The sequence below is a fragment of the Elaeis guineensis genome, chromosome 1 (assembly GCF_000442705.2).
Source record: "Elaeis guineensis isolate ETL-2024a chromosome 1, EG11, whole genome shotgun sequence".
NCBI lineage: Eukaryota > Viridiplantae > Streptophyta > Magnoliopsida > Arecales > Arecaceae > Elaeis > Elaeis guineensis.
Genome location: NC_025993.2, coordinates 128,069,373 through 128,093,190, shown reverse-complemented (window position 1 = coordinate 128,093,190; position 23,818 = coordinate 128,069,373). Strand labels below are relative to the sequence as shown.

The 23,818-nt window shown below is 36.7% G+C and overlaps 1 protein-coding gene across 1 annotated transcript; it reads left to right on the top strand.

Moving 5' to 3' along the window:
- The first annotated feature begins 1,292 nt into the window (after window positions 1-1,292).
- On the top strand, window positions 1,293-22,081 carry LOC105061297 (isopentenyl-diphosphate Delta-isomerase I). Its single transcript, XM_073261867.1, has 6 exons — window positions 1,293-1,676; window positions 2,815-2,870; window positions 11,500-11,591; window positions 21,267-21,369; window positions 21,458-21,595; window positions 21,679-22,081. The coding sequence occupies exons 1-6, from the start codon at window positions 1,399-1,401 to the stop codon at window positions 21,930-21,932; spliced, it is 921 nt and encodes a 306-aa protein (XP_073117968.1). The 5' UTR covers window positions 1,293-1,398; the 3' UTR covers window positions 21,933-22,081.
- The last annotated feature ends 1,737 nt before the right edge of the window (window positions 22,082-23,818 follow it).

Sequence of the window (23,818 nt, the reverse complement as noted above, 5' to 3'; positions counted from 1 at the left end):
GCATCCTAGTAATGTATAGGACTACAAGTCTCAATAACAAGCCCACACCTAGCGTAACTAGGTGAGTTCATGATAAGCAAGTCCACTAGTAGGTGATTATATTATCCCAACAGATTTACACTGATTGTTATAGAAATAATGATAATTTTAGTTTGACCAATATTCACAGTGATTTGGGTATTCTAGCATATAATTTTTCTCTATCTAAACTAGAAATATTATCAAGCTTCACCATACTCTTTTTTCCTACAGTGCATAAGATTTCTTTTGTATTCCAACGATAATTTATTTAATTTTCTTTTAACTTAGACTGTGATTTGTATAAGATTAATGGATTGAATTTAACTTAGACTCCATCCACACAGAGGCTAGTGCAAATTTGAAGCTTGATTTTAAAAAGAAATACCATCACAGATTTAAATTTTTGGTATCACAGTAAGCCTAGATTAAGCCAAGTTTTCCTTGTTTTGAAATCAAGCACTCCATTTGCAAACATATCATGCTCAATCAAATTATTTTTCATTACTTTTGATTATTTTAATTGTGGATCTTTTGCTTGCATGTTACTAATTAGATGCATTCAGGATTCCTATGAGATTTCTATACTCAAAATATATATAATGAAAAAGGCTAGAGTCCAACTCAAGTAATTAAACTATCTCGAATATCAATTAGCCTAGCCTAAACAAGCTCAGTCTCACTTGAATTGCCTTTATTTTTATTTTTATTAATACATGCGCATGGAATGCATTGGTAGGGCTACCATGTGCGGCACATGCTGGGTGCGGTAACATGTTTTAAGCGTGGATGTCGTTGCCCCACTCCGCAAGTCTCCAGAATAGCGTGGCCCCGCCGATACAGGAGGTGAGGACGTACCGAAAAAAGGGGAAAAAAAAAAACGAAAAAGAGTGGATGAGAAAATAACTCTAACAGCTGAAACATTCATACTATCTTAATATTTTTTTTTTCCCCGGCTAACAACGTACGTAAAGTAAATGAAAATAATATTTTTTAAATAAATTTGGAAAAAAAGAAAGGAGTAGAAACAAACCGTAAACAAACCGTATCCGGATCATTATCCAGCCCCTCACGCCCGCCGCCATTATCCTTACCCAAATAAAAAAAAAAAAAACTCATATCCTTACAGAAAAAATAAAAAATGGAGCGATATTGCGGAAAAGCAAGGGTAAGCGTTCTCAATTTTTTTTTCCAAAATTTGGGTTTTTTTTTTTGGGTTCTATCGGAATAAATGCGGTCGTGTTTCACGGTTGGTATACGATTCCAAATATTTATGAACATTGAAGGCTGGGAGAGCGTGGGTGCCAGAGAAAAAAGAAAACTTCCTATTCGGAGGGCAGTTGGCAGGAGAGAGAGAGAGAGAGAGATTCTCAGCTCTCCATGTCGGTTTCTTTGTCGCTGATCCCCTCCACCATCTCGTGTGCGTTCAGATATCGAGGCGCAGCAACGAAGGCCCTTATCTTTGTCCCCTCCGCCCATCGCCACCACCTCTTCTCCCCCGTCCCCTTCCCTTCTCTCGTTCTCCGCTCCGATTCTCGCCCGGTGTGCGCCGCCCACGCCTCCACGATGAGGAAAGAGGATGCCTCGGCCGCCATCCCCACCGTCGACGCTGACTCCGCCATGGATGCCGTCCAGAGGCGCCTCATGTTCGAAGACGAGTGGGCATCCAATCTCTCTCTCTCTCTCTCTCTCTCTCTCTCTCTCTCTCTCGATATCAATAGATCAAATTTTTACCTAAAAATTGTCTTTTTATTTGATGGACCGCTGCAAGATCTTTTTTTTTTTTTTTTCCTTTTTTTTTTTAACTTGCGCTGTGATCTTTAGTTATGTAGCGTCGTCTCTGCTGTTCTCCGTTTTATTGGCAAATGAGTCTGATTTAGTTCCTCTTTCAGATCATGCATAGTTCTGGCCATCTATTTCCCTCTCTATTCAAATTGATACATAATTTTTCCCCTAAGAATGCCTTTATTTGGACTGCTTACGCTTTCTTCTAATAGCAGAGGCTTTTTTTTTTGGTTGCTTTCTGACGTCCTTAGGTTGAATCCTGGACATAGTTTTTCAGGTTGGAATCACAGGATCTACTTATTTTTGTCCGGTTTTGGTGAGGTAATCGCCTTTAAAAGGGAAAAATTCGGGGTTTAGGTGGGAATTGGTACTAGGACTGAGAGAAGGTGCGATATGTTGGTTGTTTGCTGTTCTATATTTTGATACCTGAAAGAGGGGGCAGGGAAGTGGAACTCTTGTAGATGCAGGATGTGGAAGTATCTTGTAACGCCCCTGGCCTGGTGACATAGTCAAGGAAGGTGGCGTGCATGCAACATGAGCATGCAAGAGCACAGTTTACTAAAACAACAATTATAAACCAATTCCAACAACTATCCAACATATGCAGGTAGATGTAAAATTGCAAAGCTGTCCATGCTTAAGAAATAGATGTGGCTACATGCCATTCCTAAATAACCACAATAAACAACATCACAAGCTAAACATCAGAACAAGTCCACAAAACATGTCAAGGTTTAACAAGCTCCATAGAACAAGGTATACAGAGGAAGGTTTTCAAAAGCAAAATGTAAAGCAACAAGGTTGGGTCTATATTATATCTAGGTTCTACATTATATCTTGGTTCCACATTAGATCTAGGGTCTACATCAGAACAAGTCTGCCTTAAGTGAAGTCAGCAGTGCTTGCCGAGTTCAGTTTAAATCAGGAAAATAAGATAAATTTCTTCTGTTAATCTTTTAACATGTTGCACCTATTCATTAAATTACTTTAATTGCTTGTGTTGTCATGCAGATGCATTTTGGTGGATGAGAGGGACAATGTTGTTGGACATGAATCTAAATACAATTGTAAGTTATTGGTCCATATTCCTAGATATACTTGGGCATCTATATGGAGAATTATGCTTCTTGAGTAAACATGAAATTTTCTTGCATGCTTGATATTTGCCATGTTTCTCATGCATGTACTATGTATGCTTTTTCCTCTTTTAGGTAGAAGTTCTTGGCATTATTGAATGCCATCTAGAAATTTATGGTCAGTAAGACTACATGATTTGAAGCATAAGAGGGAGGAGGGATCATTATTACCTAGACATTCGGCATGTGTGCTAAATATCAAAGAATCTCTGATTGTTGGGCATGGGAACCTCCAAAAATCTAGGCATGGAAACCTCATCATCATGTAGATATTGGGGGATCGGGAGAAAGGGAGAGAGGAGGAAGAGAGAGAGGGGAAGGGAGGGGAATCGCAGAGAGATTGGGTGAGAGGCAGTTAGAGAGTTGTACCTGGTTAAGGAACCATAACCCTAGCCATCAGAAGCCTTGTCATCATGGAGAGATCGAGAATTAAGTGATTGGACTTAGGGGATTGGGAGAGAAAGGGGGGATAGAGAGAGGGGGAGAAGGGAATGAGAGATTGGGAGAGAACTCAGAAGAATCGATAGAGAGTGTTGATGTTTTTATATCAAAACAATGCTTCCTCACTCGACCAACTAGACTGTCCTGATAATCATTCAGTTTGGTTTGGTACACCTTGAATTGCTTGGCCTAGGATGGCTCAGCAATCATTGATCTGAAGCATGAGAAAAAGGACTAAGATATTGGATTTTGTGTTCAAGGTTTTCTATATCATGCCGAACCGGCCGGTACATCCCGTATCGTACCGGACCGATAGGGAACAGGCACGATTCGACCGGTAAATTCGTAATATCGGTGGTACGGAAGAAAAAAAGAGAAAAAGTGAAAAAGAGAGAGAGAGAGGAGGAAGGGAGGGAGGTGGGAGCCGTCGGAGGCCGGCGGTGGCCGCTAGAGGGTTTTCGAGCCCCGTGTCGCTCGATAGGGCTTTCAAGAGGACGAGAAAGAGAGAGAGAGAGCGCTCGGTGGCCGGACGGACGGCGCCTCCGTCGTGAGGCCCTCGATGGCCGGCGAGCCAACGCCGACAGCCTGAGGGTGGTCAAGCGGACGAAGCCCCTCCGCGGCTCCACCCCTTCTTCTTTTTCGAAACAAACGGTCGTCTGTTTCGATTTTGTTTTTTGGTTTTAAACTCATGAAGTCGGCAATCCGGTTGCCAACTTAAGGGATTTTTTTTAAAAAAACACAAAAATCGTGAAGCCGGCAAACTATTTGCCGGCTTCACTTAAAACTACGTTTTTCAAAAAACTCGTGAAACAGGGGCGACTCCTCTGTTTCACGCCCGCGGCGCTGTGCGCGTGGACTGCACCCTCCGGCGGCCAGCTAGAGGCCGTCCGGCGGCCTCGCTGGCTCCTTCCCCTCCCTCTTTTTCTTTCTTCCTCCTCTCTCTCTATTTCTCTCTCTTTCTCTCTTTTTCTTCTTCCGGTTCGGATCCGTTTGTCTTCGTCGGTTCAGTATGGTACGAAACTGTACCAAACCGTATCACCGGCTGGCCGATACGGTCAGCGGCACTGGTTCAGCATACCTTGCTTGTGGTAAACAAACATGATATTGTTAGGTACTACAAGGCTTTTTAAGATGTGTTAGGATACTTAATTTGATAAATAGTTGTCAAAACTTAATATTAATAGGTTAATGATGCTTCACTTCCAGCATTTATTCACTGAAATTGAGAGCCCTTACATGAAACACCAAAAAGTGCAAGGTGTTGGCCCACTTTTAAAGTCTGCGGAAACCTGAAAATGAATTTTCTGTCCATGTTGTGCTGTCATATTTAGGACTGTAAAAGTGCTGATACTTCCAGAAACCTAAAGATTGGGATGTCCAAATAACACAAGGATTTTTCTTTGTTGGCTATAGAGGGGCTTTTTCATGATGTAATGATGAAAGGATCACCAGCCTTCTTAGGAGCACATATATATTCCCGCCTGGATTTTCTAGAGTTTCAAGCTTAAGGTTAATTCATGCATCGTGGAGTTGTGACATTTCCCTCATATATTTTGTTCTTTCCTTCTTTAAGTTGTTGCACCATGATGCCGTCTATAATTATATTTGTTTTGAGCTTTGCTCTTTTCTTTCTTTCAGTGTATAGTTTTGGGAAGCAGTTGTCCAGTTTGAACAACGTCAATCAATTTATGTGACATAGATTTTCACTATTAATGACTAGGAGAGTCAATAATGTACTTTGTATAACGACAATCATTATTCCAGTTATTTGAGGATGGACATTCGGGTCCAATTTTTTGTATTTATTCATGTCCAAAGGAAAATCACTACAAATAAAATCTGCCTGTGTTTTGCTTTTGACTTTTAAATATTGAGTCTTTTTGGTCTTTACTGTTCTATTGGAATTCAATTTTTGACTTGCTCTACATCAGATCTATCTTTGGCCTATGCTAGCTTATGGGTGGTAAATAGAACTGATTAGTGCAGCATAATTTAGTCCACCACAGTAATAACTGGGTATAAGTTGGGCTTTGTAGCTCATTGGGTGGTTATTGGTCAATCGAGCTAACTTGATGTCTGGGTCAGGTTATGCATCCATGACCAATTGGTTATTCAATCCATCAAATTGAATGCCAGCGAAGAACCATGTTTAAGCATGTGGGTGCTATTGAAGAACAAATCTTATGTCTCTTACTGTCAAGATCTTGTGGCCACCTTATTAAATCAAATATTTGTTGTTTTCTTCTGTCCAAAAAAAAAAAATCTTAACATTGAAAGCCTACAAATGTTCAATCATATTTTTGCAAGGAGATATACTTCAAATACAGAGGAAAAATACATAATTTAATCCTTGCATAATCAAAATTCCAACTTGCTCATGTTTTGGTCCATGGGTAGGCTTATGTTTTAAACAGCCCTAGTATTTAGAAAAATGGCCAATTTTTCGTTCAGGTTTAGGTGAGTTCAGGTTATTTTGCTTAGGGCCTATTGATTCCCTTTCACCTGCCTGGCCACCTTATTGATGCGCAAATAACTGCATAGGTGGGCCATGCATTTCTGGTTTAAAATACCATGGGATTTTCATGTATCCTAATAGGACCTTAGTTTTTTTGTTGCCTTATGAGAGTTATTAGCTGGTATGAAGTTGTCATTCTCAACTCAATGCTGTTAATATCACTACTTGTTATGTCCAACATAATGAACATTGATCAGTCACGTCTAGTTCAATATTGTTATCACTGATGTTTAGTTCGTTAGTCTGAGGTAATGTGATTTTATTGCCTCTAATTTTATTGGCATCTAGAAAAATGATTTGTATTTTGTGATATGATGATGATGTGTAGGTTCCACAGTAACAATGCATGACTGGGTATCGATGCATGTGTGGGTCATCCACAATGTAAGAATAATCTTTATCCAAAGGCAGTAGGTGGATGGACAGTACTGTAGGATAAACTTTATGTTCCACTTGCTTTTTTGGATAGCTAGTTATGCTTCTAATTAAGCTTCTTTAGAAATGGATCATTGATTTAGTAAAAATATCTTTTGTGAAAATACTGTTTCTTTGTTTGTGCCTATAGTTGAATCCTTGAATATTTTACAAGAATCTGGAATTTTACTTTAATTTTTGTGAATCTTCTATTGAGTCAAATGTTTCAGCATATATATGCTACCTAGTCATATAGTCCAGCTTGGAGACATGGATATCGCTAAGCAGCAATGACATAGTTAGAATAAATTGTTCGTTGTGATAACATCACTAAGGGAATACCAGTTGGTTCCAATGAAATTCTGCACATATTCAGGGCAATGTTGTTCTGTTCCCCAAATCTACTGAAGAAGCGAAGAAGGTTATTAAGGAGCATATTAGGCAAAAAAGAAGAAAAATGGGATAATAATGTGATTTTGCAATGAATGAAAACCAAATGTTTCGGAACAGAAAATATGGGAATAAAAGGCTGATAAAGATAACCTGTAGATTCATTAATGTTGTAAACTGGGGCTTGCCCCAGTGGTCACACCCCTGTGCCAAGCAACTAGAAGTTCTAGGTTCGATTTTGGGTGGTGTGTCTCCAAAAATTTTGACCGAGATAATTATGGAGTAGGAGTGGGTGGATCTCCCCCTCCTTTTCTCTCTCAAAAAGAAAGGAGATTCACTAATCTTGTTGATCCCAATTTTTTTTATGTATATTTTATTGCATGGACATTCTATAGAACATTAAAGTTTTTCCTTAAAGTATAAGAATTCCAGAGATGCTATTTACAAAGAAAATTAAATGGCTTGGAAAAAAAAGAAAAATCATGTGTTTTCAGCGTTTCGGGAAAAATTATTTTTTGTTTTCCTGTTTTGTTAGATTGAAATTGAAAATGGCAGTTTTTAACGTAGATTAAAATGGTTTTCCATATTCCTTTATTTTCTCATAAACAAATGTATACAACCAAAAAATTCAAAATGTTTCTCTATTCATTACAACGTAATCTATGGAACAAAAAGGTAATAAAACATTTTTTTTTGTTTCTTGGTAACTTTTGGGTGGAAGCAGAATAACTGATTACTTGTCATGGTTTCTGAATAAGACATGTCTACATTTTCATTCTCTCCAAGCCAAATAACTGAAAAACTGGATTGAGAAAAATCAGTTTGGAGAGTCCTTTTCTAGGAAAGAAATTAATTGCCAGGGAATCAATGTTAACTTGCTAGAATTTGACATAGGATGTATGAGGGAGTTGTGCCATGCTGCAAAGATGTTGAGGTCAATTTGTGCTGTACATGGTTAGACTATGGGTATAAAACCTTATATGAATCTATGAGCTTGGTGAGTCTTGTTATAGAAAGCGGAGAAGGAGAAAGAATACCCACAAGGCCATACAGGTGCCTGAAAGGAACTACTCATCATTATGACGGATGGAGGGATTGATAAGGAAGCTGGAGGATCATAAAACTTTTGCATTAGTTATTTATTTGATGCAAGTTATAGGAAATCCATTGAAGTATTTGATTATGAACAGTCTGCAAGCTTCATCCCTTTTCCAATTTCATTTTTCCATCATTTTTCAGAGTTAAAAGGCAAGAGGAATTGTGACATTTCATACTACCAGATACTTTTCAACCGTAGTTACTGTTCGTCTACTACTGATATATACTAAGACAAACAATGACATTGTCATCCGTGGTGCATCAAAAAATTTTATCCTGATGCCAACATTCAAGCAGCAGGAATGAGAGTGGAGCTAAAAGCATGCGAAGATGTAATGAGATCAAGAGACAATTTCTAGGGAAGCAAGGAAGGCCTACCAACACTGATGGTTATACTCTAGAAATTAAAAAATTTATCGCCTAAAATCATAGTTCCACTGTCCATTTTATCTTATACATTATTCTTATTAATCTGCATAGATCTTTAGCATATAACTCATTGGTGGTTGATGCACAGAATTATTAGCTTAGTTTGTCCAAAAGGGATCATAACTTGCTGCTGGCTGGATACATGTACTTGACTGGAAAGTGCTACACTTTCCATGATGTGCACTTCTGAGAATTTATGCAAAGTGCTTCCTGACGTATAAGAAGGGTGTGAGGCCTCAAAAGACTCTGCAAACTGGATTGAATAGTTGTACTTTCTTATTTCCTTTCGCTTTGTGTCTTTTCTTTTTTTTTTTGTTCTCTCTCATTTTTCGCCTCTCTTCTATTATTGTCCTTTGTTTTTATTCTTTCCTTTATTCTTTACCTAGACAAGTCCGACCTTATCCCTATAAACTGCCATCAAAAGGGACAGGCACCTTAGTTACTAGTCCCATAATTGGGCTGACCAAAGTAAAGTCCAGTTCCAGTGCTTGCCAAGAATACCTTGCTCTAACACAATACTCACCAACCCTGTTTCTGGTCCACCCTTCCTAGCTCCTAATCTCCACTGCTGCAAGCTTATTTTAAACCCTGGCTTTCCTTTTCATTTGCAATCCATTATGTTTCCTGCTGGACCTTAAAATTTCATTACCCCTCATAAATTCTTCTTCTATTCTTTTCCATTGGAAGCACTAATTTGATGTTTTAGGGTCTTCAAGGAGAGAAGGAATCCTTTCGATGTTCTGGAGTCTCCAAATAGAGTGGGGAATCATTTCACAAGTTTTGATTTGGATAATCTTGAGTCACTGGAGTTCCCTTCAGATGATTGAGACCATGAGAAATTGGCATGAATTGATTTGATGACATATTGCAAAAATTTGTTTCAGACAGATACTAGTCCATGGCTATCAAGCCTTCAGAACTCTTACTTTCCAAGAATTTGCTGGTTGATTTTATCCTTATATTGTCTTAAATCTATTATATTCATACAACACTGCTAGTATTTAAAAAATGCACCATAGTGTATGTTATTTGCGGATGATATGGTGCTAATTGATAAGAAAAGGACAATATCAAAACCTAGATTGGTTGATGGAAGAAATCCTAAGAGGATATGGGTCTAAAAGTTAGCAGGAAAAAAGAAAGTATATGGAGTGTAATGAAAATAAAATAATGGAGATGAGTCTTAATTAAGAATGATGGACAAGAGAGACCATAGTGTGTTCCATTACATTATGTAAGATTTGTCGGACAAAAATAATTGAAAGATGGAGGAAGCCATGTAATAGAATTAGTGCTTGCTTGACAAAGTGAGGAGATGCTTTTGGGGTATTGCTTGATCCATCCATACCATTTGCAACTTGAAGAAAAAATTTATAGAATGTCAGTATGACCTGCATTGTTATTAGATGACTCGGAATATTGGTCAGTAAAGAAGGCTGAGAAAACAAGATTAGTAGAAGTAAGAATATTAAGATGGATTTGTGGTAAAAATAGGCAGGATAATATGAGAAATGAGTGTATTAGAGAAGTGGCAGGAGCTGCATAAATTACAACAAACTGATGGAGAATTGGTTAGGATTGTCTGGCATGTTAAACGAATGTCTAAAGGGGGCTTTAGTAGGGGGGGTGTACTCTTGTCTTTGTTGAAGGATGTAGTAAGCATAAGGGAAGACCTAATGTAAAATAACTGAAAAGTGTGAGAAAGGAGATGGAGAAGTTGGAAATGATGTCCACCGCATGCTTTGCGAATGAAAATTCACAAAACCTTTCGGGAATAGCTGGGACAAGGCTTGATTGTTAAGAGAACATGTTATGGTATATGCAGCCTGTAGTTACATGTATATTTTGCATTAGGGTTTTAAACATAAAATTTACAAGTATTTACTGACCACTAGCATCATAATCAGATTTAATTTAAGCAGAGTTTTCTTCTTCATCATTATATGTGTATTTTGCATTGTAGGGTGTTCCGTTTACCTTTTCCTTTTTGATATCCAGCTTACAAAGTCAAATCTTGTTTTTCTTAATTTGCCTGAGCTCCAAGAGATCCGGAACCATTTTAGTTTGTTAAATCACATTTTGTTATCTATGTTGCGGACCAAGTTTTGTTGTACTAGTCAATAGTGCACCATATCAGGTGTACTGTATCATGCCAGTGCTGAACTAGTATGCAGTCTTGTATCGTACTGACCCTTGGTACATCTTGCCATCTCGTACTGTGCTGTGTGCCAACATTGTTATTGAATGGTAACAGTACGGGGTCCACTGAGACAGCGAACTTAATATGTAGATGGTCATGATGGATAATGAAAGATCTGCTGTTAGCACTTGTGATGACTTATTGTGGATGCAAACTTTTTAAGAACTAGGTATTTATTGGACGTAGAAGTTGTCCAAATCCATTTGTGGTGGAACAGATTATTATCATAAATCTTGCATGTTTACTTCTGTCTAAATGATTTGTTTTTGTACTTCAAGGCAAAGGCTCCCAAGTGCAATATTTAATGAGAAAGAAAATCATGGATGTAATCTGCTTGTCTTGTAGAACACATGCATGCTTGGAGGTGAAGGGAGTCCATTTATTTAATTTGAGCATTTGTGCACATGGATGTATTGGGTGGTTGGTGCATGTGCATGTCACAGGGCCACCTGCATTGGGTCGACTTAGCATGCATGGAAGTGTGTTTATGTGGATGTGCTTCTATGGGTCCATGTCCAATAATCAGTCCTGTTCATGCAGGGGGACATCATGGCAAAAAAAAAAAAAATTATCCGGAAAAATAATCACATTTGTAGTTTAACAAGTAACCGAAGAGAAAGTTCATTTATCAATTAACACAGGCAAGGCCCCTGCTTAAACTGATTCTTTTACCAAAAGTGCAAAGTTTTCTTATTGCCTGAATTAACTTTGGAACTTAGACTAACCAAATACAACAAACCTTTCCTTGGAGAGAATGATGCAAGACCATGATTTCTTTAATGACAGATCGGAGAGTAAACATCACAGTGTAACCTCTGGTCTCATGTAGAATATGTTGAAATTCATACCTAGTTGATGAGGGTTTAAGAATGAGCATTATCAAATGCTTAATTAGTCTGGTTTATATTTCTCCTCAATCCTTAAAATCATGAGTGCATGCGCTTATTATTTTTTAGTTGCTTCTTCATAATAATTGCTTTAGCAACCAAGATTTCACATGTTTGTGATTTTCCACCATGTTATAGGCTATTAAAATGATATACTTATATATGATTTCTTCTGTTAATGTTTAGGCCATCTGATGGAAAAGATTGAATCTGAGAATTTGCTGCATAGGGCTTTTAGTGTGTTCCTGTTCAACTCAAAATTTGAGTTGCTTCTTCAGGTATGCATATGATGAATGAGTTCTTTCTCTTTCATTGGATAGGATTTAGGTAACAATTTATTACACCGGATTGTTTTTGGGATGTAGTTGTCCTTGCTTCAAAGCGTTATATATAATTATTTTCTTCAACTTGGTATATGGATTTCACCTTATGCATTTGACAGTTTGCTCATTTGCTTCCAGCAACGGATAGACTCCATACTTATTATATAATGTCATTTTGAAAGAACATTTCATGATATTCTTGTTGAGATAATATAACCATCCTTGCTTGTTTCATTTCTAATTGCAGCGATTGGTTTTTATGCTAATTGGGAGGACATTTTTGGGTGCATCTTAGCCTACTTGAGCCAAGGTTTTAGGGCTTCAAAACACATAAACCCAAGCCTTGCATTCACACAACATGCTAGCTTGTGTGTATCTCACCCTTACCTAACGAATGGGTAGTTTGTGAAAATATCAAAATGGGTAGGTGTGGTGAAAATAGGACTATGTATAGTCAAATACCTTCTAATAATGCTTATTCATACATGGCTTGGGGCTTAGCCACAATAGTCACACCCCTCTACATAACAACTAGAGATTTTGGGTTCAAGTCTTGAGTGGTCCATTTCCAATTATTTGGGCCTAGGTAATTATAGTGTAGGTGGGTCTGCCTCCCCCTCTCTCTCTTTCCTTGTTTTTTTTTTCCTGATAAGACCCTCCCTTTGGTTTTACTTGCATAACTATTTTAGGAAAGCTCCAAAACCCAATGAGCCTACTATATATGGCCTAAATTTGTCTATTTTTTAATTAGTCTAAGTGGGGGCCCACTATGCTATCATACTTGCCAGTCCCACTTTAGAGAAGGTAGTTAAGAATAAGATTTTAAGTCTCGATGGGATGTGAGGTGTCTCGACCATTATGTCCTGCTCTATGAGATGGGACTAGGACGGCTTCAGGACTCTGACTCTATGTTTGGTGAAGTCATGAAAGGGAGAATGTATAAAGTTAGAAGGATAGATGGCTCTCATCTACCATTTGGTTCAAAAAATTTTAGAGAGAATGGATAAAAAGGAGGGATTTCCTATCCATCTTGCCACCAATTTACATCCTCTTAAATTATGAGAGGATACGAGGAAGAATGGATGGAGCATATGAGGGATGGATTTCTATGTTGATAAAATTATCGATCATCAATTTTTTGACAAAACTTTAACACTTCTATTTTTCTATTTATGTTTACTATTTTTCAGTTAACTATTTATATAAAATTAATTAACTGTTTAAATTAAATTTTAAATTAGTTAGTTATTTATATAATTAATATATATAAATTCATTAATATTAATTAATTTACAAAATTATTTATTAAATTAAATTAAATTAAAATTTAATATTCATATAATTTTTATATAACTATAAATTATAAAGATTTTATGTTGTCCTACTTCTTTAGTATAAATATGTTTTAAAAAATAATAATAATAATATTTTTTTAATCAAGTGGTAGTGTAGTAAAAGTGCCATACAAATATTATCTATCCTCCTTTTCATTCTTCTATACCAAATATAGGAGAAATTTATTCACATCCATCATTCCATATTTTATCAAACTCATAAGACGATGGACAGAAGATCTTCCTTCCATGCTCTCCATCATCCATCCTTCCTCTTATATCCATCTTTCCTCTAATTCATCCTTTGTACCAAATAAAGGGTAAAACCCATCCACATTGGGAGAGAAAAAAGAGGAAAGACAGAAAAGGAAATATGAAGAAAAGAGAAAAAAGTGAAAGGAAAGAAGAAGAGTAAGGAGAAAATAAAGGAAGGGAGAAGAAAAAGAAAGAAAGGAAGGAAAGGAGGAAAGAAAAGAGAGAAGAAGAAAAAGGAAAAAAGAAAGGAATGAAAGGATAAGAAAAAGTAAGAAGAAGAAAAGAAAGAAAGTAAAATTGAGGAAAAAGTAAGGAAAGAAAGAAGAAAAAGTAAGGAAAGAAAGAAGAAAAAGAAAGAAAGAAAGAAAGAAGAAAAAGGAAAAAAGAAAGAAATGAAAGAAGGGGAGAGACGCAAATGGTATCTACTAAATGCTTGATCGGAATTGCCATCGAGATGAGGTGGGGTGGCAGGACATCCCATTCTATGAAGAAATTGGAACACTCTCATCTCATAGGATTTAAAATCTTGGTTAAGAAGAGGGGCCTACCTATGCACACCTATCAGCAGGATTCTCAGTATAATGGGGCCAAGGCAAGAAAAGCTAGTAAAAATGCAATCAGTAACAGGTGAATATATATAATTAAGGTTTCCCGTACTATACTGAATTGAGCAGTAAGGAGTGTACTGCATTGTACTAGTTTGGCACCAATATGCAGTTTGAGAGTGTACTGACACTCGGTATGCCAAATTGGTCCTGTACTGACACAAGCACTAGTATGGGATTCGATACCGAGACAGTAAATCTTGTGTGTAATCTATGTCATTCTAGCATTTTTCTTCAAAAGATCTTGAAACTCATTAGACTAATTGTGCCCATTTTAAGTAATGGAGACAGCAAAACCATTATTATAGAACATCATGATTTACCATCATCCATTGCAATGCACAAAACTCCTGATTCATGAGGGCCAACTTTGCAAACACTCTGTAGTTTTGCTAAAATCCCATTAGACAAGATTAGAACGAGCAGCACTTAGTTGACAGACATGGGGAAGTGCAAATTGATGTAATATTGAAATGTCCTCATTGGTTTTAAATCCTATGGGATGGGGGTGTCCCAGTTTCACCATGTAACAAGATGCCCCATTGTTCCACTTGGTCTCGATGGCAGTCCTAGTTGAGAGTCCTGTAGGCACCCCCCCTCTCTCTCCTTTCTTTTTCTTTATTTCTTTCTTTTTCTTATTTTTTTTCTCCATTTCTTCTTCCCTTCCTTTGCTTTTTCTTCTTTTGTTTTTGTATCCCTTAGCTTCTTTCTTTCAATCCATTTTATTCTTCTTTCTGTTTTTTTTTTTCTTTTCTTTCTTTCCTTTCCTTCCGCTTTTCTTATTCTTCATCTTTACTTCTTTTTCTTTCTTTCCTTGTTTCTTCTTTTTCCACAAGGATGGGTTTCCATTTTCTCATAGATACAAGATGGGACAACCAGGATGCCCTCCATCCCACTCGGACTTAAAAACTTGGTCCTCATAATGAAATGAGAATCTATATATAAATTCTCTTGAAACCAGTGGGAGCACACCACTTGGAAATACATCAAAGAAAAGACATCGGGTGGTACAATCCAATATAATTATATGCCAAAAAACTGAAAGCAGATCCAAGGAAGTTTAAAACTGTATATTTCAGCTATAGATGATGGTAATCCATCATCTGGACCAAGAAAAATGACAAAGGAAAAATGAAAAAATTGTACACTACATTAGCCAACCAAAACATGTTGGCGTAGCAACATTAGCAACTTCTATTCCAGATGTTCCAACTCATCAACCTCTGTGACTGAAGAGTATTTCAATGTTTCAGTTATATAGACACCCCAAGATGATAGCACAGTCTGTATCAATGCAAAAAAAAATTCTTCTAGACCATTGCATTTCCTAGTCAACAATATATTCTAGCGTCTCTCTGTACATGTGTCATGGAATTGGGCCCTACCATTATTATTCTTCCAATTAAAATTGATGAGCATTACTAATATGGAGGTTATATATGTTCTTAACATCTTCTATGACTATCAGCACGAACATATAATTTCAAAACCATGCTCTGGCATCATCTTTACAATCTAAACTTCAACATCTCCAGGGAATACATTTTCATCTGCTTTTTACATCAATTCAAGGATGAACATAGCTAATCTTTATTGTTAGTTGAGGGATTGTATTGAAACTTTTTGTTTCCTAGAAAATTCAATGAAATAATAGATTTTATTCATCCTTATGGAATCTCAGGTGGATGAGTAAACTTAACAACAGTTGAAATTTTCAAACTCAACTTTTCATTTATTTAAGAAGTGGGTAATTAATAATTAAAAGTAAATGAGAAAAGTTAGATTGTTGGCTTTGGATTGAGGCTTGTGGTAACTACCCTTAGATAGAAATCTTTTCCTTGCACTTAGCTAATGCGGTAGTCCTATTGCACAAAGATTGTCAATAAAAACTCAATATGTTTGTGTGAATGAAAAGAGATGAAACCTTCGATCCTAATTTTTTGATGAATACATATTGCCAAAATAAATAAATGAAAAGTTTTAGTTTTCAGAATCTTAAGATTGTTTTTGCATGGAAGACTTTACCAAGAAATTTTTGTTTTTCAATGTGTTTTGCTCTCTGTTTGAGTGGTTTTTGCTATCTGAAGTAGTTTCCATGATTTGGATCAGGCTTATATTTATAATTTCTTGGAACTTCATATAGAGATATAATAATTGAATGAGAAAGTATATGCTGCTTCCTTTGGAAGATGTTTATACAAGAAAAGCTATGTCTTGGGGCACAACAAATAAGAGATAAAATTCAAGTTTAAAATAGATAATCATAGTGATAACCATCAAGCCTGCCCTAACTGTTTGGAGAAATCTAGATTAAATAATAGAAACAAATCTTCATTAGTGGAAAATCTAGAATTGGAGCTAGCAAATATTGCATGCTTAAGGATAAAGATTTAGATCCCAACTAGACGTCTTGCGGGACACTGAGACATGGCACCATCCCATGATAGAACCATCTCGCTAGCGTCCCAACGTCCCGATTGGGATGTCTTGAGACATTCTTTGTCCCAAGTATCGGGACGGGGCGGGACAGCGGCATGTCCCATTCCATGAGAAAATCGGGACAACCCCATCCTACGGGATTTAAAATCTTGCTTAAGAATATTTTCTTTGGTGATTTTGCAGATCTTTTTTGTGATAGTGGGTTAATTTGGTTGTTTGTGTTTGTTTGTACTTTGCATGGCCATAATTTTGGTCTCAAACAAGATGCTTCATATACTTGCTTTACTACTTTCCCTCAGTTGTGTCCAGCTACTTTTGGGCTAAAGCCTCCACACATGCCTGTCTATTTGGCTGGCCATGCCAAGCTAGATTTGTGGGTTAGGTTGAAGTTTAGGCTCACCACTAAGAATGGTATTCTCTCTCTTAACTATTATATATGTGGAAAATATTGTAACAAAAAAGTAACACATGCTTTGCAATTCAAATATTTGATGAGATTTTTCATGAGGGGTGTCTACACATCCCTATATGATGTTTGTGGAACTCTATATAAAGGGGTTCAATGTGAAATGTAGACTAAATTGATGCGCTACCTGATTGGCTGAAGCCAATTGTTTGGTGGGCCTAGACATGTATCTTTGGCATTTCAAGCTCAGTAGTGTTGAAGTTTCAGAGCTAGTAAGTTTCAGGTTGGGCTCAAGCTTGCTCAAAAAATAGTTTGGCTTGTCATGATAGAGTTTGCTAAAGCAGCTCACTTTCACTTGTAGTTGTAGGCTTCCTTTTGTTCCTGGATAACGACTGGCTAAATGGTGGTTATTCAGCTAACCAACCAAATGTGGGTGGTTAATGTCGATCAATGTTCATTACCCACTTGACCTGGTTGAAGATATTTCAGAAGGGAAGGAGAAACAACTTTGAGCACCTAGACAAGTCTCCTCACCTCATTTTTTTCTTCCCGTTTTACCCTTCTCCCCTCATTTTTTTACCCTTCTTTAATGCTGCTTAGTGCTTACATTGTCCATATTTCCAAAAGGTGGCACTTAAGCAGTTAACCCATGCCTTTTTCAACCAAATGGCATTTTTAATTCATCAGCAAGGACTGGTTAAGCGAGCAGCAACCAAACAGCAATTTTTTTTCAGCTTCATGGTTAACTGGTTGAGTGGTAGACACTGATGTTTAAGGTTATCCACCCCCTATTTAGCTATCCAAGAACCAAAAGCAACCTCTTTTTTTTTTTTCAAAAATAGACCAGTGTTAATTTCTGGCACTTGTGTCCCAAATTCTAATGCATGTATTCGAAGCATATGTTTAAGTGGAGTTGAATGCATATACTTTTTATGGTGAATGCACATATTTTGACAATAAGTGCATATACTGTTTATACCAGTAAAACACAAAAATTATAATTGAATGTACATATTTGTTGAATGTCCAAGGTACGTTTCGTGTGTTGGAGTGTATTTGTAGTTCTAGGGAAAAAAGTGTCATCCAAATTAACAACAAAAGAAATAAAGTGGCCAATTCTGCAATATGCCTATAAAATATTTATAAAATTTCATATTTTCAGATATTATAAAATTTTGTGGTTAATCCAACCTTGCATCCTTTCCCTTCTCCCCCAAAACCTTGATAGTCTCTCTCTCTCTCTCTCTCTCTCTCATAAGCATATGCTCCATTAGGCACCACCACCACACACTTGACCTCTGCAACCTATAACTCCCTCCCCAAACCTTACTCTTATATAGTAAGTGCTCCCCCTCCCGTCTTCCCCCCTCTCTTGTGGATATAACATGTCAAACTGCCATAATTTGTGGATTCTTGGCCATTGTGTTGTTTTATTACCACCAACCATACCATTGCTCTTCCTGCTACTCTTGCTCTTGATCAAAAAATTTGTCACACAACTGCCCCTGACCACCATGGGATCTCACCCTACCATGCCTTTGCTTACCACCATTGTTGCGATTTTTGATGCCAAGGGTTCAGATATGGAGGATGGGTACCATATTAATTCTTGGCCAGTATGATGTCCATTATATGGCAGACTATACCAACAAAGCATATCGACTAGCTTGATTTGATATACATGCTACTTCCTTGGTATAGCTTATTTGGGCTGCCAAATTTGTTTTCTGGCTTTCTATCTTATATTTTATTGTTTTACCATTATGGTTTTGCATAAATATGATAACTGTATGTAAATTCTTTAGTCATCCTATTTGATTTGCACTGCTTAATGCCTAACACAAATTTCGTTAGAACTAAATTGGAAAACTATATTTGTGAATTATCAACTGAAGTATAATTAAATTTCTAGAAATTAGGGGACTAACAAATGATTCTAAATATTGTAAGGCATCAAGATAAAATAATCAACCACTAGCATTAATATGACAAACAAATAAAGAAAGGGTATTGTATAACAATGACCATGTATTTGATGTAGAAATGTAATCTTTCAATTTATGTATGCATTCGTAACCAAGGACTGCAATTACGGTATTGGATACAGTATTGATATCATGCCAGTTTGGTACAGTACAATCAATATGGTACGACAAGCTCATCATGCTAAAACAGCACTCTGACTATTTTTCTCAGTTTTTATCTTGGTATGTTTTGGTATAGGTTGGTAAACATCTCAGTATGCCTTGATACGGGGCAGTACACCTTTGTACGGGGCTTATACCGATCTAAACTTGAGTTTCATACCAATACTTATGTTGTACGGTATGGTGCAATAAGGCCATAGTGGGCGGTATGGGGTGGTATGGCAAACTATATTCGTGACATTTGAATGTGAATGTTTTTACTGAAGCCTCAGGTGTTGCTTAACGTAATTTTAAGGTTAGATGCTATGGAGATTAAGATATGTGACTTTTCTTACTGTTTGACTTTATCAATGTTTGGGCAAAATAAAGAGCCTTTAAGATTTTTGAGAAATATCTTTTCTTTACACGTGAATTTTGATTTAACCCACAAAATTTGGAATTTGAGTTTGAACGGTAGATGAAAAATTAACTTCTGATTGTTAACAAATGTGAATTTTTGGGTATTTTTTATTAAACTCAGATGGAAAGTCGTTTCATATATACATGTAATGGATTAAGTGGCATTTACTTGAATTGTTGTTCATGTAAATAAGTCAGTATTTATCAGTCCACTCTGTTACAAGCAGCCAGCCCACTTCCTTGTTGTTCCCACCTTTCAGTAAAGTAAGGAAAAAAAAGGAACTCATCATTATCAGAAATCAAAAGAAAGGTTCTGAAGTATCATTGCTAAGCAGTTTCCTGCATCTGAATGCTTGGAAAATCTGAAATTTATTTATATCTTCTTTTTTTTTTTAACTATATTGAGCAATAAAGTTTAGTTCTTGTGTATGAGCAAATATGGGATAATCCTTAGCTGATGCAATTGTTTTACATTGGGACTATTAATAGTTGACTCCAGGATTTGCCGTCTCGGTATTGGACTCCATAATGGTACAATTTTATTATAATGTTGGCACGTACTACAATACGAGATGGTGAAGCATATCGACTATCGGTACTGGTTCGGTATCGGTACTTTATAGTACACCTAGGTATGATGCGGTATCGACCGATATGGCAAACCTTGGTTGAGATATGCATGCAGGGTTTGATTATAGTCTTAGGATGGTGACAATGTGTCTTGATCTTGAGCTTGTGAGTCAAATAGGTCTATGAAATATGGATATGCATATGATGCAATATAGATATGCTAATATGAAAAATCTTGAAAAAAACAATACAATATCATTAGGACACAACAGTGAATAAATACATGTTATCTTCTATATGGAAGTATATTGGGTTATCAAAATAACATAGTATTAACATCCACAAAATCCATCATTTGGTCATCATTTACATTAATAGAGCATAAGATGTGCTCCATACAATAATATCAACATCACAATCTCTAAATTTAACCACTCAATAAAAAGGCCAACTTTCAGATTGTCCGTATCAAACTGATCTTAAATAATTTATATCACATCCTTGGATCAGGGCCAAAGTGGTTTAGGAGGACCCAGATCTGTATTATAAAATCTGACTTGATCATGCTATTTTCATATTAATCCAAGTGGAGTTTCCATTAGAATTATTTGTGATAACAAGCCTTGAGCACATGATAATAGAAAGCCCATAATGGTTTTCAACTTCAAACATGTAAAGATGTAAGTCTTTGGACTTCATGGAGTTAAAAGCTAGAGGCAGATATTCATATTCTTGCAATCGATGGGTAAATCTAATTAAAAATCCTTCCAGATAAACTAATATACTTTATTGGCAATTGGTGCTTTGTCTCATTAAACATCCTGTGTTCCTTTTGATGGTGCTGCATAGAATTCTTTGTTTGTATGAAATTCTTTTCTATTTTCCTTCATGTACTTTATAATTTATTTTTCTTTTTTAATTTTACATTTTACATTTTTTATAATTTTATAATTCTTGAAGGCAATTGGGAAAGGAATCTTATGATCTGTGATTTGATCCACATTTATATCCTGTCTAAACTCATAATCCTGACATGCTCATTGTCTCGCTTCATTTTGACTCGTTGTAGTCCATGTTCGTACTTAGGGGTGTTTGGTTCGCAACCGGAATCAGAATGGGAATGAGAATTGGAATGGCTTGGAATCGGAATCGGAATAGTCAAATCCCCCGAAGTGTTTGGTTCGTGACCGGAATCGGAATTGGAATGAAAAATTGAATCTATAGAGGAGAGTAGAGATTGATTTCTATATAGATTGAGCCATTCCCATTCCACCTCGGAATCGGAATCAAAATGGGATTCCTCCCAACCAAACGGTGGGAATGGGAGTCATCCATTCCGATTCCGATTCCGATTCCAGATCTCTACTCCCTCCAACCAAACACTTCCTTATTTTCTTTTGGATTTTTTTTTTTTTTTATTAAAAAAAAAAAGAAAGGGAGGGGTTTGTACTAATACCTCATCATCTTTGTTACAGCAAAGATCTGCAACAAAAGTAACCTTTCCTTTGGTATGGACAAACACCTGCTGCAGCCATCCTCTTTACCGTGAATCTGAGCTCATAGAGGAAAACTACCTTGGTACTTTTCATTAGAAGTAAATCATTTCAAGAATCTTATTGTCTTGTAACTTATAAAGGTTAATGCTAAATATAAGTTTCTTAAACAGGGGTTAGGAATGCGGCACAGCGGAAGCTATTGGATGAGCTGGGCATACCACCGGAAGATTTACCTGTTGATCAGTTTATTCCTCTCGGACGCATCCTATACAAGGCCCCATCTGATGGAAAGTGGGGAGAACATGAGCGTATGTCCACCATACAGCTTGATTCATGAATTGTTCCAGGGCCTCCCTAATACTAAGCTTATAAAATATTTTCTTCATTTCAGTTGATTATCTGCTTTTTATTGTTCGTGATGTGAAATTGCTTCCTAATCCTGATGAAGTTGCCGATGTTAAATACGTTAATCAAGATCAGTTGAAGGAGCTACTGCAGAAAGCAGATGCTGGGGAAGATGGTGTGAAGCTATCCCCTTGGTTCAGGCTGGTTGTCGATAACTTTCTTATAAAATGGTGGGACCATCTCAAAAAAGGCACTCTTCAGGAGGCTGTGGACATGAAAACCATTCATAAGCTGACATAAAAGAAGTTGGTGTATTTTTATCACTTGAATAATGTTGGGAAACCAAACCTGCTTCAGTTCTTGCAAAAGTAAATTAGCATGTTATGGTTTTTGTAATGCACTTGGTATCAAATTTCAGTTGGTTAAGAATTACAATTTATTGTGAATCAGATCTCGTTTACAATTTTTCAAAATTACTTTAGTTTCATGCATAATTTTGCATTCTGGACAATGATCAGGATGGAAGTCAATAAAAGGTAAATTCTTATTAGGATTAGGCGAAACATGGTAGTGTTCAGAACTTGCTCTGTATTGAAACCTCTAATAGATACTCAGATGAATGTCAGTGTTTATATCAATGATCGTGACCCAACCTGATAGAAGATGACCTTTGCAACAAGAGTCATGAACTTGTGATTCAGAAGACGGTTATCTGCTTTTGGTTTTGCTTTCTTTAAAGCTTGTGCTGGAATGGTCTTACATATGAAATCAACAAATAGCCATCTGATATGCTGCATATCTTATTTCCTCTTGTCGTTCCTGCATGTCACTCTTCCATATGAATATGATTGCTTCTTTAAATGGTTGATTATTTTCCCAGTTTAATCAGAAAAGAACAATTAACATTGGACGTTTTGGAGTCAATATAGACGATGCTTTTCTCTGATCTTGGATGACTGAAATCTGGCCATGGTGTTCAAATTCAAATTGATGTAGAACTATAGTTTCTGGTTCTAGACTTTGGTCTGCAGCTTCTGTTTCTTTTTCAATGGAAAGGAAGGGCTGAAGCCCACACAATGTTATCAGGAGGAAATATTTACCAGAGTAGAGAGGAGGAAAGAAAACAGCAACAAGATCAAGTTACAGAAGTCTTTCCAAATTGCAGCCATTCAACATGGTCTGCATGGTCAAGTTTTCCTCTGAAAAAAAATATCATCCATGAGTTTCTTCTCTTCTTCCAAAGATCAGAACTGAAGAATTTGGTTTTATCACTGCTTGGTGGAGCTGCGGGGACATAGAGAACACAGTGGTAAGCTTCAGCCCAATCTTCCCAGAATTTGACCATCTACCCTTCTAGAATAATTGCAAAGAAAGCACCAGAATGGTTCCAGTACTTTGCATATATTTTTTTATGCGGGTGATAATAATCTTGAAGAGTGCCTTGGACTCGAACCAAATCTCCTCATGTTATGATTGGAGCATTTCACTGTCTTCAATTATAGATATTCTCTGATGCATTTTCAATTATAGTTATTTTCTAATGCATGTGGTTTATAATTAAAATCAGAATGAGATTTGAATATTAGGAGAAAGTCAGAATTGGTTTTGGGTGATAGATCCATTCCCATCTCTTCTAGAAATGGAATAGGAACGAGATTTTCCTTTAACCAAATTGGTGGAATATAAGCCACTCATTCTCATTTTTATTTTAGAGTTCAACTCGCTCCAACCAAATATGCCTTAAATTCTAACATCATTTTGCTAGCAATGTATTACTGAGTTCGGTTTTGATTCTGGTACCACCTTCCTCTTTTGACTTGCATGCTAGGACCCAAATTGACCAGAAATGAGAAGCCACAAATAAGGTAGGTACCTTTTTACAAACAAGCTCATCTAGTGTCATCTATTGTGTGGATCATTCAAGCTGGAAGCAAGAAAAAAGGCATGAAGTGGATGGAGGGATTGGTGAACACTATCTTTATAAGCCTGTGAAATACAGAGTAATTCACCTTTCCAGCTAGTCGCTTGTTGTCTACCTTTTCAATGATAAATTGCCATTGATCTTAGGAGAGTCTTTTGTTACCAAGAGTAAGGCCGAGTACTTGATTGGCAACTACTCTAATCTACAGTTAAGCATTCAAGGTTGTTCATTTCCAAGATAAATAAGAGAGTTTAGTCTATGGTCT